The sequence below is a fragment of the Bos grunniens genome, chromosome 16, assembly GCF_055505025.1.
Source record: "Bos grunniens cultivar Pamir isolate PY7600 chromosome 16, Bosgru_T2T1.0, whole genome shotgun sequence".
In the NCBI taxonomy this organism is placed as follows: Eukaryota; Metazoa; Chordata; class Mammalia; order Artiodactyla; family Bovidae; genus Bos; species Bos grunniens.
In genome coordinates, this window is record NC_141180.1 from 60,008,103 (window position 1) to 60,023,940 (window position 15,838).

Here is a 15,838-nt window from a genome sequence, read left to right on the forward strand (position 1 = left end):
AGTCTTGATAGTTCATATTTTTATAAAATCTTTATAGCTGGAAGTGTCTCTCTCCCCTTCCTGCCACCTCATACACATTTTTGAAAGTGGGGTCGAAGAGTGAAGTAAGTCAGAAAGAGAAAGACAGATGTTGTATATTAATGCACACATATGGAATCTAGAAGGATGGTACTGTAGATGAATGTGTTTGCAGGGCAGCAGTGGAGATGCAGACATAGAGAACAGACTGGACACAGCGGGGAAGGAGAGGGTGGGATGAATTGAGAGAACAGCATGGAAAATACATTACCGTATATAAAGTAGAGAGCTAGGGGGAAGTTGCTGTGTGACACAGGGAGCTCAACCCAGTGCTCCGTGATAGCCTAGAGGGGTGGGATGGAAAGGGAGATGGGAGTGTTTAGGAGGGAGGGGACATATACCTGTTGCTGATTCATGTTGTTTTATAGCCGAAATCACAATATCGTAAAGCAATTATCCTCCAATTAAAAAAAAAAGAAAGTAGGGTCTATCTGTTTCGGTACTTAAAATGTTAACCTGCCTTTTCAAAATTGATTTATTTAGTAAATAAATCACATTTAGAATTTGACATGCTGTTACTTTTTACTTTATTAATAATTTTTATTTAAAAGTCAACTTTTGAGTTTTTTGGAAAGATTTTAAAGTTTGAACTCACAGATTTTTAAAGTTAATTATTGATAATGGAACTATCAAATCATTATTGATGTATCAAGCTGTAGTATCTATTTGTTTCACATTATGTGTCTTTGCTTTAAAAATAGCCATTACAAATAAACTATATTGATTCTGGACCTTTTCTGCTATAATTTCATCTCTATTTGGTATTCTTATTTTCTTTAGGTCTGGAAAACTGCATAGTGAAAACTTTAGTTCTGGAAAACTACTTTTCAATAACTGCTTTTTTTTTAATCTGACCGTTTGTTTTAGAGTCAGTTTCATATTCTTAGGTTTGTCTGAATCAGTTTTCCATTTCAGTTTGAAATCTGAATTGTCCAAATTTTCAGTGAGGTCATATTTTTCCTTGTTATTTGCTCATTCATTTAGTCCTTGATTGATTTGTTCACCTAGTTGTTGTTGAGTTGCTCAGTCTTGTCCAACAATTTGCAACCACATGGACCGTAGCCTGCCAGACCCCTCTGTCCGTGTGATTTCCTAGGCAAGAATTCTGGAGTGGGTTGCCATTTCCTCCTCCAGGGGATCTTCCCAACCCAGGGATCAAACCCAGGTCTCCTGCATAGGCAGGCGGATTCTTTACTTAGACTTTTTTTTAAAACATCTATCTGTCAAGCATTATTTTAAGTACTTGTAATTAATATTCAGTGGTCTTCATTCTCATTCCTATTCTAGGAATTCAGAATATGTTATATATTCAAAAGTATTGAGCAGTCACCATGTATAACCAATGCATGAGACTCATTTCCCAAATATTAGAAGGTTGCATAAATGTGTTTATTATATGCTATGAATATTATTAACATATTATGAATTTTTTTTTAGACTTTAAATTATTTTGTTTTAGACTTTGACTTTCTTTCACTTAGGCAGTTTTTTATTCAATGGTTTACATCTCGAAAGTGAATACAGTGTAAGGAAAAAAGTTTGAGTAACTCCTGGTCATTAAATGAAGAAAAAGAATCAAAAGAATGATCTTCAAATTTAAATAATGAAGGAGCAGTCTTATTAAATCACTGTTTGGAAAGTTGAGTTAGAAAATCACTATGTGAAAATAGAATTCGATTTTTTTTTTTTCTGAAGCCTTCCATGTATGATTGGTTTTTTGTCTTGTTGGCAGTAGGGTAAGGAGGAAGGCAAGGTTTCTGAGGGTTCCCCTGTGACAGAAATGACAAAGTAGCAGCTGCCAGCAGTGCCTCCAGTTGAGAGCAAGTCAGTAGAACTTTTGCTCCCATCATGGGAAATGAGTTTTTCTGTTTGATGGCAAATATTGTGACTCTGTACTTAGAAGGATGATATCCTGTCTTTTCTTTTTTCTTTTCTTGTATCTGTATATTATTAGGATAGGAATAGGTCAAACACAGCATTACTTTTTTTTTTACTAAGAGTTGTTTTTTTTTTTTTAATCAAAAATCTTTAAGGAAGTGCATGGATTTCTTGAAATTCCATGCAAGATTTTTTTCAAGTGCCTATTATCTTCCCTCTTCCCATCATTCAGAGAGGTTCAAGAATTCAGAAAGGTTGACGGTCTTAGCTTTTATTATGATATACTCAGTGTTCATAGTATAGTTTGTATCTTAAAAGAACAGTGATTTGATTTTTTTCAGTAACAGTTTCCTCTTGTGTGTAGAGGTTGTTACAAGATGAAGTAACTGGTCTCACACTTAAGTACTCATTCTTATCCTCCAAGAATCCTTACAATGTACTCATTATACCCATTTTTATGATGAAGAAACAGAATCAAAAGATAAGTAATTTGTCCAAGGTCCTATAACTGATGAATGTAGTGTAATTTAGCTTCCAAATTCTTGCTTTGAGTGTTAAAGCTCATGTTCTTTACAGTTTCTTCCCAGCCTTTTTCTCCCTCTAGAGATTTCTATTCTATGTTTATTGTCCAGTGTCAATATAACATTATAATTAATTATTTGCATGTTTCAGAATAAGGTAGTTTCCTGCCACCCCATGCTACTCTTTGAAAAGAAAGAAAAGGTTACTTATGATTAATGGTTTTATACAGATAGGTCATGGAGAAGGAAACGGCAACCCACTCCAATGTTCTTGCATGGAAAATTCCATGGACAGAGGAGCCTAGTGGGCTACAGTCCATGGGTTCGCAAGTGTCGGACACAACTTAGCAACTAAACCACCACCACCACCACATATAGGTCAAGTAATTTCTAAGTTAGCCCAAGTGTTACCATTTAATGTTAGAATTACTCATAATTTCTTGTCCTAAAATACATAAATAGAGAAAATTGAAGATATATCTCTTCATAGGTTACTAGACTGAGATTAAGACTTATTTTAACAAATAATATTACCTTTAAGAAAGAAAATCTGTAAATCCCTGTAAGCAGCAGGAATCTTAGTCAAGCTTTAGATAATTCTTAGGAATCCTATTTTGTTAAATCAATTACAACATTTAGCCCTTGATATATGGACTTCCCAGGTGTCTCAGTGGTAAAGAATCTGCCAAGCGTAGACGCAAGTTCAATCCCTGGGTTGGGAAGATCCTCTGGAGAAAGGTATGGCTACCCACTCCAGTCCAGTATTCTTGCCTGGAAAATCCAATGGACAGAGAAGCCTGGCGGGATACAGTCCATGGGGTTGCACAGAGTTGCACACGACTGGGCGACTGACACATTCACTTGTGTTTTTTTTCCATGCTATATTTTTCTCTTCTGGGAATAGTAGTTATTGCTTAATACAAGCTTCAAAAAAGTAATAGCCATTGACAAAATAGTTAGTTGTTGGTTACTGAGGGGCATTTGTTTTCTGGGCTTTCTTGGTCTTCAACTCCTGCTATGCTTTCCTCTACATTATTGACGCCCTTTGAGGCCCTTTGTCCATTTGTCAACTTGTCAGTTCTTCAAGGGCATAGGAGAGGTAATTTAGAACTAGGGCAGCTTCCTCACTTTTCTACCTTGAACCAAAAACATTCGTAAAAACCCTTAAACTGAGTTGCAAGGTTTTCTACATTATCTGATCTTCCTCACTCCAGATCAGTGGTTCCCAAACTTCATGGCACCAAAGACTGGTTTTGTAGAGGACAGTTTTTCCATGGACTTGGGGAGGGAGGCCTAGGGGGGATTGTTTTGGAATGATTCAAGCACATCACATTTATTATGTTCTTTATTTCTAATTGAATGCTGCCACTGATCTGACTGGAGGTACCGGTCCATGCCCAGAGGTCGAGGACCTTGCTCTAAAACATATGTTTTTTTAGGAAGGCCTTTTTCTGAATTAATTAGAACTTCGTGTTAAAGGAAACCAGCAACAGCAACTGACTCATTTAGTGGATATTTAATGTTGCCTGGAGGTGGACAAACAAATAAACAAACTTGACCTTTGGCCAAATAGTCTTGTGTAAAACGGGCATATCAGATTCTGGATTGATTATATGTCTTAGATTGCTCAGCATAATCTAATATGACCTGAAAAAACAAAATGCTTATCAAGTCATTTCCTCTGATAAAGTCCAACTTTATATAAATAATGGGGCTGTAATTTTATTCTGTTCACTTGGACTAGCTTAAGAAAATGATTAGTGAGCCGTTCTCTTAGACATTATACTCAGTGCAAACTAAGCCCAAAAGATTTCATTTCCAGTGGGTCCCAAATGAAGAGGAATTGTTTTGTAAATGTGAATACACAACTTTCAAGTTAGCTAAGTGGTGATTCACTGGATTTTACTATAATTCAGCCTTTAAAACTATGGTTGCTTAATAAACAGATTTTTGTGCTGGAAAGTTCCATATTTCCAGTGTTTACCTCCATTAGGAAAGGACTTATTTAAGAAAATATATTTAGGATAGCATGTTTCAGGGCAGTGGTCTTTAATAACTGCCAAGGCAAAGGGAATAAAGGAGCTACTGATGATGTGAAGGTCTCTTATAATGACTTTATTTCTGTGAAGCTTGTTGATGCCAGTTTTACCTGAGAGATGTGAGTGAAGCAGCTTGACCAACTGTAATAGTACTGGCTCATTTACAGATACTTTGGTTGAGATTGACTTGCAAGACTGGTGAGTTGAAACTAAAGGAGAAAAGGTGATTTGAACACTGAATGTCACTTAAATTTGTTTTTTCCATTTATTTATAAGTTGTTGTTCTTTTTTATTTTTTTTCCTGAAAAGCTTTTTAAAGTAGTTTTAGTTGATTGGTATTTGAGCCACATGATGGAATATGTTAGATTCTTCTCATTAAAATATTTTTTAGTTTCTCCTGAGAAAATATAAGATCAGATAAGACTGGCACAATTTTAATAATGCTTTAAAGAAAGTTTGCTTTCATTTTTAGTAGTACTGTTGGTTATATTTTGTTAAATTATGTTAGAGCAGTACTAATGAATTAATTTAAATGAAATTAGTTGAATAGTATCAAAATTTTACTAGATTAAGTCTCATGTGCTAATCTTTTTCTAATGTTAGGACCATTACATTTTCTCTGCCAAAGTAAAGCACTGAATTGTCACTTCCAAAATAACCTGCATTTTTAGTTGGAGGTTATATTCATGCATTGAGTTAATTTCATGTTACTATTTAGAACCAGTCTTTCACCCATGATAAGGAAACAATTTCTTTAAAAAGTAAATTCCTCCAGAATCAGGTGATACTGAGTCTTCTTTTAGACAAAGAATCTTTATTGTATTACATGTTACACTGGCTTGTTGTTTGATGTTCAGTCGCTTAGTTGTGTCTGACTCTTTGCAACGCCATGGACTGCAGCCCACCAGGCTTCCCTGTCTTTCACCGTCTCCCAGAGCTTGCTCAAACTCAGGTTCATTGAGTCAGTGGTGCCAACGGACCTCTCTTTAAGAATTTTCCACAGTTTGTTGTGACACACACAGTCAAGAGCTTTGGCTTAGTCAGTAAAGAAGTAGTAGATGTTTTTCTGGAATTCTCTTGCCAGCCAGATGTTCAAGCTGGATTTAGAAAAGGCAGAGGAACCAGAGATCAAATTGCCAGCATCTGTTGGACCATAGAAAAAGCAAGAGAATTCCAGAAAAACATCTGCACTGGCTTACAGTGAGTTATTTTAAAGATGCAGTATTGTTTTCAAAGATAATAATCCTCAGACAACATTTCTTCCAAAGAAGTAATGTTAAAGGAAAAGAACAAAATACTCTTTGCAATAAAGGGAAAACAAAAAAGCAGTTATAAAAACGTATAGGTATTGGAAAAAAGATCCGTTTAGCTTATCAGCGTAGTTGGAATTTTAGCCCTTGTATTGACTTACTACTTGTTTCTCTGTGATGCGTATTTCTCTTCATCAAGTTCAGTGTTCTGAAACCCCAGTACTATACAGAACCTTTTTAAAGGAAAAAAGAAAAAAGTGTTAGTGCCTGGAAAATTCCATGGACAGAGGAGCCTGGTGGGCTGCCGTCTGTGGGGTCACACAGAGTTGGACATGACTGAAGTGACATAGCAGCAGCAGCAGCAGCCTTGCAGAGTTCAATTAATTGTGTGTCACAATTATTGTTGTTATTATTATTGTTATTGTTGTTATTCTGTCACTGAGTCAAGTCTGACTCTTTGTGAGCCAGTGAACTGCAGCACACCAGGCTTCCCTGTCATCCTCTACCTCCTGGAGTTTGCTCGAATTCGTGTCCATTGAGTCGGTGATGCTATCTAACTATCTCATCCTTTGCCACCCTCTTTTCCTTTTGCCTTCAATCTTTGTCAGCGTCAGAGTCTTTTCCAATGAGTTGGCTCTTTGCATCAGGTGGCCAAATATTTATTTGAATCACCATGTTTTTGAAAACTGTGTGTCTCTATAGACTTTTTGTTTTCTCATTCAGAATGTCAAAGGAGAGAGATACGGAAAATACAAACCCACATTAACTGGAAGACAATGTCCTGTTACTTAATTGCTTACAGAATGCATTTTAACTGAGGCATCATTGGTTCTTTGAATTCAACTCACTCTCCCCACCCTAATGCGCTAATTTAACTCTGTCATCCCCTTTTTGTGTTCAGGAGAATATAATGCTTAACTGTGAGTCATCAGCTTTATATAGATACATATTAAATCTGTCCCTATAATAAATAGTATCTCCTGCTACTAAATCAGTCATAAACAAAAATGCAAACTGTATGCTGGAGTTATGGAGGTATTCTTGGGTGTAGTTAGGGGAGCACTCAGGCTCTGGAACCAGATTGTCATAGTTTGAATCCTGCTTTTCCCACTTCCTACATGTGTCACTTTGGGCCAGCTGCCTTAAATCTCTGAGTATTTCATCTCCCACCTTATAGGGTTATTATGTGAGAATGAAATGAGGTCCAGTAAGTTGCCTACATATGAACAAGTTCGTTTCTGAGAGTGCATTCATAAGTCAAAGAGACTTAGCTTAGGTACCCAACTAACCCGATGGGCTGTATGGTACTGAACTGTAATAGATTTCCAGTGCTTTTCACACAAATAATACACAAAAAATAAAGAAAACTTTTTAAAATCTTACAGTACAGTGCCTTGAAAAGTGCAGTAGTACCAGCTACATCACCGCTGCTTTTACACTTGCTTCTGAACATCCTGTGCTTAAAACGAAGATACTATAAAATGCCATACAGTAATGTACACAAAAGCACAACTACTTGTAAAGGATGCATGCACATGACAACGTATGCCAGACATGTGAACTAACTCATGTGGTTAGCCAGCCACGTGAACATACATTTGCATCTTTGAAAGTTTGCAACTTGAAGGTTCATATGTAGGAGACATACTGTAATGCATATGAAACACTTAGAAATGGGTCTGGCTCATAATAAGTACTCAAGTTTTGGAAACCTTATATGTACCTCATATTGTAAGTGTTAAATCCAGTTGAATCACCTGTGTGTTCATTTTCAAGTTATTATTAAAAGGAAAAGACTGAGTTGAAAGTTGTTAAAGGGATCTTGTGAGGGCCTGAGATTATGGACTATGAAGACTGTGTGTATAGACCATAGATCAACACGCTATCTGGGCATCACTTGTTTTTATAAATAAAATTTTATTAGCACACAGCTATACCCATTCATTTCTGTATTCCTGATGATTGTTTTGGGCTTACCATGGAAAAAGTTGAGTAGTTGTGATGGAGACCTAATGGCCTGCAGAGCTAAAATATTTTCTACTGGGTCCTTTATGAAAATGTGTCTTGCTGTTCTTGTTGTTCAGTTGCTAAGTTGTTTCCAACTCTTCGCGACCCCGTGAACTACAGCACGCCAGGCTTCCCTGTCCACTGTCTTCTAGAGTTTGCTCAAATTCAAGTCCATTGAGTCAGTGATGCTATCTAACTGTCTCATCTTTTGCTGCCCTCTTCACCTTTTGCCTTCAGTCTTTCCCAGCATCAGGGTCTTTTCTAACAAGTCGGTTCTTCACATCAGGTGGCCAAAGTATTGGAGCTTCAGCTTCAGCATCAGTCCTTCCAATGAATATTCAGGACTGATTGCCTTTAGGATTGACTGGTTGGATCTCCTTGCTGTCCAAAGGACTCTCAAGAATTTTCTCCAACACCACAATTCAAAGCATCAATTCTTCAGTGTTCAGTTTTCTTTATAGTCCAACTCTCACATCCATATATGAGTACTGGGAAAACATAGGTTTGACTACATAGACCTTTGTTGGCAAGGTGATGTCTCTTGCTTTTTAATATGCTGTCTAGATTTGTCATAGCTTTCCTTCCAAGGAGCAAGCATCTTTTAATATCATGGCTGCAGTCACCATACACAGTGATTTTGGAGCCCAAGAAAATAAAATCTGTCACTGCTACTACTTTTTCCCTTTCTATTCACCATGAAGTTCTGGGACTGGATGCCATGATCTTAGTATTTTGAATGTTGAGTTTTAAGGCAAGTTTTTCACTCTCTTCTTTCACCTTCATCAAGAGACTCTTTAGTTCCTCTTCACTTTCTGCCGTTAGAGTGCTAGCATCTACATATCTGAGGTTGTTGATATTTGTCCCGCAAAGCGGAAAGTGGAAAATAAGCCACCCCTGCTATGGACTCCAGAAAGTCTATAAACGTCTGTAATGGAGAATATTTTGATCCTAGATGCTTCTAGAACTCAGTTTAAGAAATAATTGTGAATGATCTTCATAAGAAAGGTGCATATTTGAATTACCTCTAGTGTTTCAAAGATAAAATCATATATCTGCGTCCTGTGTCTTACCAACATACTTAGAATCTTTGAGAGTTGGGTTTGGAAAGAATTGATGTAATTTACAAGGGTTCCTAAAGAATACTGATGTTTATCCTTGCTGACTAGTGGATGATTTTCTCACATAGTTCAGTGTTTTGGTCTCTGTTTTTTTAAGCCCTAAGCAACTGCTTCAGATTGATTGTAAACAAATCATGGGCCATAAGAGACCAGTGAGGCTCCAGGTTAAACATGAACATAGTTTCTGCTTCACTGGCTTGTGAGATTAGCCCAGGGCTTCCCTAGTAGCTCAGCTGGTAAAGAATCTGCCTGTAATGCGGGAGACCTGGGTTCAATCCCTGGGTTGGGAATATCTCCTGGAGAAAGCAACAGCTATCCACTCCAGTATTCTAGTCTGGAGAATTCCATGGACTGTATAGTCCGTGGGGTCGCAAAATGCCAGACATGACTCAGCAACTTTCACTTCACTGCAAATATATGTCCTATGTTTGGTTAAATTTTTTTTTCACATGTATTACAAATCTTGAATGTACCTGCCTGCCTGCCTGTCTGTCTGCCTTGCATATCATGGCAGTGCCTGAGTAGAGCATGTGGTGAGTAGAGGATTGTATGTTTCCTTAGAAATTGGTGTGTGTGTGTGTATGTGTGTGTGGTGGGGCAGCAGGGGATCGAGAAAGTTCTCTCTACTCCTACATCTGCTCTAGAAAAACTGGCTCTAGGAAAAGGACAGCTGTAGACTAAAGTATGGAGATTTAAGGGGAAATAACTTTTCCATAATTGGACAATAAAAATATATTACTGAGCTCTTTCATTGTGGGTATTATGCTTACTCTATCTTGAAGTAATTCCTACGTTTAATAAAATAACTTATACAAGAAAAAGCTTAAAAATGAGTCAGAATATTTGGAACTGTATTTTCTTGAATAGAAAAACTAAGTAGCTTTTAAATATTTCTTTGTATTAACTATTAATTCTAGTCAGATTTAGTGTGAATTGTGGTTAACTCTGACTACTTAATTTTTTTTTTCTCTCCTTAAAAAAAACGCAGGCATTTCAGTCGAACCATGGAAGAACTGGTTCATGATCTTGTCTCAGCCTTGGAGGAGAGCTCCGAGCAAGCTCGAGGTGGATTTGCTGAAACAGGAGACCATTCTCGAAGTATCTCTTGCCCTCTGAAACGCCAGGCCAGGAAGCGGAGGGGGAGAAAACGGAGGTCGTATAATGTGCATCACCCATGGGAGACCGGTCACTGCTTAAGTGAAGGCTCTGATTCTAGTTTAGAAGAACCAAGCAAGGATTATAGAGAGAACCACAATAATAATAAAAAGGATCACAGTGACTCTGACGACCAAATGTTAGTGGCAAAGCGCAGGCCGTCATCCAACTTGAATAATAATGTTCGAGGGAAAAGACCCCTCTGGCATGAGTCTGATTTTGCCATGGACAGCCTTGGGAACAGGACTCTGCGCAGGAGGCGGAAGGTCAAGCGCATGGCTGTGGACCTCCCGCCGGAGAACCCCAACAAGCGGACGATGACCCAGCCCCTGGAAGGCTGCAGAGATCAGGACATGGACAATGACAACAGAGCTTACCAATATCAAGAGTTTTCCAAGAACAAAGTCAAAAAAAGGAAATTGAAAATAGTTAGACAGGGACCAAAAATCCAAGATGAAGGAGTAGTTTTAGAAAGTGAGGAAATAAGCCAGACCAATAAGGACAAAATGGAATATGAAGAGCAAAAAGTCTCAGATGAACTCATGAGTGAAAGGTGACTTTTCTATTCTCTAAATATAAAAATATGTCTCCAGTGTTTGTGGTTGATTGTGTTTTAGATTTTAATTGATGCTATTTGAAAGTGATTATAAGTTATAATAACAGTAGTGATACTACTGTTTAACCACAGTTGTTTACTTATAATTTATGATGTTTCACACAAAGCAAAATTGCTTGTTTGATTTATACAGAGTCTTTTGATTGTGTCCTAATGACTTAATTTTCAGCTACAAAGAGACAAGGAAGTGGATTTTCAATGGGAAAGAATGCTTTTGAATAACAACGCATTTATAACTCTTAGCATTGCATTTATAATTATGTTTTTGTGTAATTATAGAGCTTTAGCCGTCAGTGCTTTTCAGTGTCATGATCCATTGGTGTGTTCTAATTTCTGAGAACCAAGCCTTGATACCACTTCACAGTGTGTGACTAGATATTTTAAGAAGTCTGTAGATTGCTAGGAATTCTGATCACTTATGAACTGTAAAACCCAATATATAGTCCAGAAACTCCTGACCTTGTTTTTACACAAATGGGAGAAGGAGCGATCTTCTGGCAATTAGTCTAATCAGTCCACTCTAGAAAGCAGGTCTATCACAATGAAGAGTTGTTAAGGACTGTTCTGACACCTTCAAAAGGTAAGTGATCACTTTTCTTTTACACAGAACTAATGTTACCTATAGGAATGAGAAAACAGTGACCCTGTTCATCCTTTTAAGTGTATCCTTAAAATCAAATGCAAAACTATGATCAAGAAAAAATATCCTTTAAAAATGGTCTGGAAAGAATATTTGATTTTTAGTTGGTAAGATTGGCATCATTTTAATCATGTGGAGTGTGAGCTATGGATCTCTCTCTATATATATGTAATTTTTTTCTCTCTTGTAAATGTGGTTACAGATACGAGTAGGACCTACTAAAAGTTTGTAGCATGTACCTTTTATTAAAGGTGGTTTGCTATTTATGTAATTTTTCTAAAAAACTAAAAATTACTTAAAATGTTTTAGGAAGATTGTGAAAACTTTTCTTACCTGCATTTCTTCCAAAAAAGTTGTCATTTTCTACTGGAATGAGAATTATTTGTATGCTAGTATCGGACCATTGTGGCTGAGGACCATCCAGCTTGACTTGAAAGTAATTATCTTGCTCAGTTGCTGGGAAAGAGGATGTGTGGCATTTGAGGTAAATCCTCAATTCTGGATTATTCCCAGGTTACCTGCTTTCTAGATTGATTGTGGAAGCCCCTCCTTTTATCGATGTGTGCCTTTTATTGACAGTATGCCCTGGACGAGAACTGAGATGAAACTCTTTTATTTATTTTCATTGTAAAGAGTGAGTATTAGGTTGTAATCAGGCTACCCAGCAGTCATCACTCTACGAGTTTCAAAAAAGGATGTTTTCACTCCTGAATAAATTTTTTTTTTTTTTCCTTGTATTTTAGACTTACTCATACAACTATTTCTTATGGTCACTTAAGAATTAGGTATATATTCCTTCTGTGGGAAGATTTATAGATAAGAATGGAAAGCTTTTCTCTGTGTGTGATTTAGGGCTTCCCTGGTGGCTCAGATGGTAAAGAATCTGCCTGCACTGCCAGAAACTTGGGTTTGATATCGGTCAGAAAGATCCCCTGGAGAAGGAAATGGGCAACCTACTCTAGTATTCTTGCCTGGGAAATCTCATAAACAGAGGACCTGGTAGGCTACAGCCCTTGGGGTCACAAATGACTTAACACACATTTGAATAACTACTGTGTAATGTTCACTCATCCCAAGACAAACCTGATTCTCTCCAGCCTCATAATCTGGGATAGCCACACAAGCATATGGTGATAAAGAAACGTGCTAAGCAGAAGGTACTGGTGATTGGAAGCCTTGTTCAGATATTGGAGGATTTAAGGCAGATCATCCCAGGTAGACAGAATAGCTCATCCAGAGGCGTGGGCTGTGAGGCAAGTGTAATGTATGTGAGCAAGTATATGTAGTTCCTTATTACTGCAATTTGAAGTGGGAACAGAGGCTACAGCAATAAGTGTGCTTTGGAGGCCTGTGAGCTCTGGTAGTGTGAATTTCGTTATATAAGTAATGAAAAATCAGTGAGGAATTTTTAGCATAATTAGATTTACATTTGATCAGGATCCCTAATCTTGGCCACAGTGTCTTGTTTGGTTTTGGCTGACCTTCAGACCATCCTTGATGGTGATGTGCTCAGTCACTCAGTCGTGTCTGACTCTGCGAACCCATGGAATTAGCCCACCAGGCTCCTCTGTCCATGGGATTCTCCAGGCAAGAATACTGGAGTGGGTTGCCATGCCCTTCTCCATGGGACCTTCCCAACCCAGGAATCGAACCCAGGTCTCCCACATTGCGGTCAGATTCTTTACCATCTGAGCTACCAGGGAAAACCATGGTGATGATAGTAGAGGAATAAAACCGTGGGAGCAATTTTAAGAATTGGAATCAGTGAAGGTTGGCTGACTGTACTTTGGGGAAGATAAATGAGAAAGAGAACTCTCAGATGATGCCCAGGTTATCAAGAAGAGAAAATACAGGCAATGAGCAGACTGGGACAGGATTTTAGAGTTGGTGTACATGTATTAAATCAATAAGCATTCATAAGTCTGTTCTCTAAATACTGTGCTATAAAAGTCATACTAAAAAAAAGTGGGAAGAGGTAGCTTTGGGAAATGAGCCATAATGACTATCAGCTGTTGAAAGTGAAAAATGCCTTCTACACGGGTTCTTTTTCTGATTTGTTAAGCACACTAATAGCCACATGATGTGAGCACTACTAAATATCAGTTAGATGAGATGTAAATAAGAAAGCGTGTTGTTGAGAACACGGGGAAAAACATCTCAAAGCAGGACAAGGATCGTTAAGGACTAATTTGCTGGTCTTAGGGAATTCCGGTTTTCTTATATGTTTAAGAAGAGCTCCAGGCAGAGGAGAAAGAGACAGGGATACTGCTTGGAGAAAGAACATAAGGATCAGAGATGGAATGGAAAGAATTTAGGTGGGGGCCTATCCATGAAAAGCCTTGAAATCTACATTTAATCCAGTAAATGTGAGGCTGTAATTTAAGAATTTTAGTAGAATATTGTGTTTTACATAGACATGTACATACACGTACATGTATGTACCTGTGTGTTTTATAAACTTTCTTTAGACTAGGTCTGGATTTATGGAAAGGTTGCAAAGATAGTACAGAAAGTGTAGTCTGTATACCCTGTTCCCTCACATCCCACGCCCAGTTTCTCCTGTTGTTAGTATCATCCATTTACTTTGATATTAATGCATTTGTCAGAACTAATGAGCCAATGTTGACACATTATCGAAAGTCAGTACTTTATTAGAATTTCTTTGGTTTTTATTTGCTGCCCTTTTTCTGCTCCGGGATCCTGTCCAGGATATTATAATATTAGTCAACCAGTTATGTTTTGAAAAGATGTGTCTCGCTATCTGTAGAATAGATTAGAGGGGCTAAATCTGAATTCAGAGAGATTGGAAAACCATTGTACAAAAAGAAAGGCATATAGGTTCACACACTCCTTTATCTGTAAATCTAAATTCTGAAAGCTGTGAAAAACTAATGAATTTGTGGCCAGACCTAACCTGACCTGTATTTAATGTGGATATTCCTTCATTTAATTGAAAAATATGTTAGTATATTTGATTACAAAGTGCTATCCCAGATCTGTTAGGCATTTTAGAATGAACCTTTCTAAAAGTGTAAAAAGTATGAATTTTGAATAATTTTGCCTCAAGGGTTTCAGAAAAAGAATTTAACCCAAGGTATGTACAATAAGGAGAAGGCAATGGCACCCCACTCCAGTACTCTTGCCTGGAAAATCCCATGGACGGAGGAGCCTGGTAGGCTGCAGTCCATGGGGTTGCTAGGAGTCGGACACGACTGAGTGACTTCACTTTCACTTTTCACTTTCATGCATTGGAGAAGGCAATGGCAACCCACTCCAGTGTTCTTGCCTGGAGAATCCCAGGGACAGGGGAGCCTGGTGGGCTGCCGTCTCTGGGGTCACACAGAGTCGGACACGACTGAAGTGACTTAGCAGCAGCAGCAGCATGTACAAGAAGGTCCTTTATAAGTGTTTGTGTTGATGGGGGAAGACAAGAAAGCACTACTCAGTCACAGAGGAAAAAAAAATCTATAGTAGCTTGAACAACTAAATAGCAGAAAGATAATGTTTCTGAAGTGTTTTTATTACTCTAATATCACTATGTATAGAAGAGCATACCTGATTGTAAACAAGAAAATAAGTATGGATGGGATGCTTTTAGAAAGTATTTGCTTCATTAACACATGTGCAATATAGTTGCATACATTCACTTAATTTGAAGAAAGTTAAAAAGGTACTAAATCAGAGGTCCTTAGAAGAATATGCCACCTAAATTCTTAACCTTTTTGTTCATTTTTTTTAAACAAAAACTGAAATATTTTATATTCAGAATTTAGAATTTCATTTGTAATTTTAATCCTGAACTCTCAATTGAAATATTTTAAAACAGATTAATATGATTTTTTTAACTAAGATTACAGAGTTCTTCCTGTTGATGAAAAAACATAATTTAAAAAGCACTTGGGGTGAATTCCTGATCAGTTAGAATTAAGAATTACAGTAAAAAGAGAGTATATGAGAATTTTTTTAAGAACATCACTCAATATTCTTTAAAGACCAGACCCCTTATCATCTGACCTTGTCCTTGTGATTTTTTTAAACTAACTAGATTCTCATATTGGAGAAGGCAATGGCAACCCACCCCAGTACTCTTGCTTGGAAAATCCCATGGATGGAGGAGCCTAGTGGGCTGCAGTCCATGGGGTCATGAAGAGTTGGACACGACTGAAGTGACTTAGCAGCAGCAGCAGCAGATTCTCATATAAGCATTGCTTCTAGTAAAACTAACAGTGACTGTTTAATTCATGTCAGTGGAATATTTCCTATTGTTTTCATTTATATGTTAAGTTTGACTCTATCATACGCTCCAACTCTGTTGAAGTAATGAGAACCTGTTATTTTTTTAATCCTTCCTCCTTAATAATTGTCAGTATTCATTTTCTCTTCACAAAGACCTTAGCTTTGATTTAATGGATTGTTACCATTGTAAACTTCTTTCCTCCTTGCCAAGTAATAGAGTTGTTGGGAATTCCTAGGTAATGTCTTTCAGGAATATCTGCAAATGTGGTTATGAAAAATAATTCCATCCCAGGCCCTTGT

At 37.5% G+C, this 15,838-nt stretch overlaps 1 protein-coding gene across 17 annotated transcripts in view; it reads left to right on the forward strand.

Annotated features, from left to right (window-relative positions):
- Positions 1–15,838, forward strand: part of GPATCH2 (G-patch domain containing 2) — a 195,005-nt gene that overhangs the window by 3,127 nt on the left and 176,040 nt on the right. For all 17 annotated transcript variants that reach the window (XR_015143619.1, XR_015143616.1, XR_015143620.1 and 14 more), the window contains exon 2: positions 9,880–10,599. Coding sequence is in view for 6 of the 17 variants with exons in the window: in XM_086345287.1 (XP_086201413.1) it covers positions 9,880–10,599 (720 nt within the window). In the remaining 11 variants the exon portion in view is untranslated. The remainder of the gene's footprint in view (positions 1–9,879; positions 10,600–15,838) is intronic.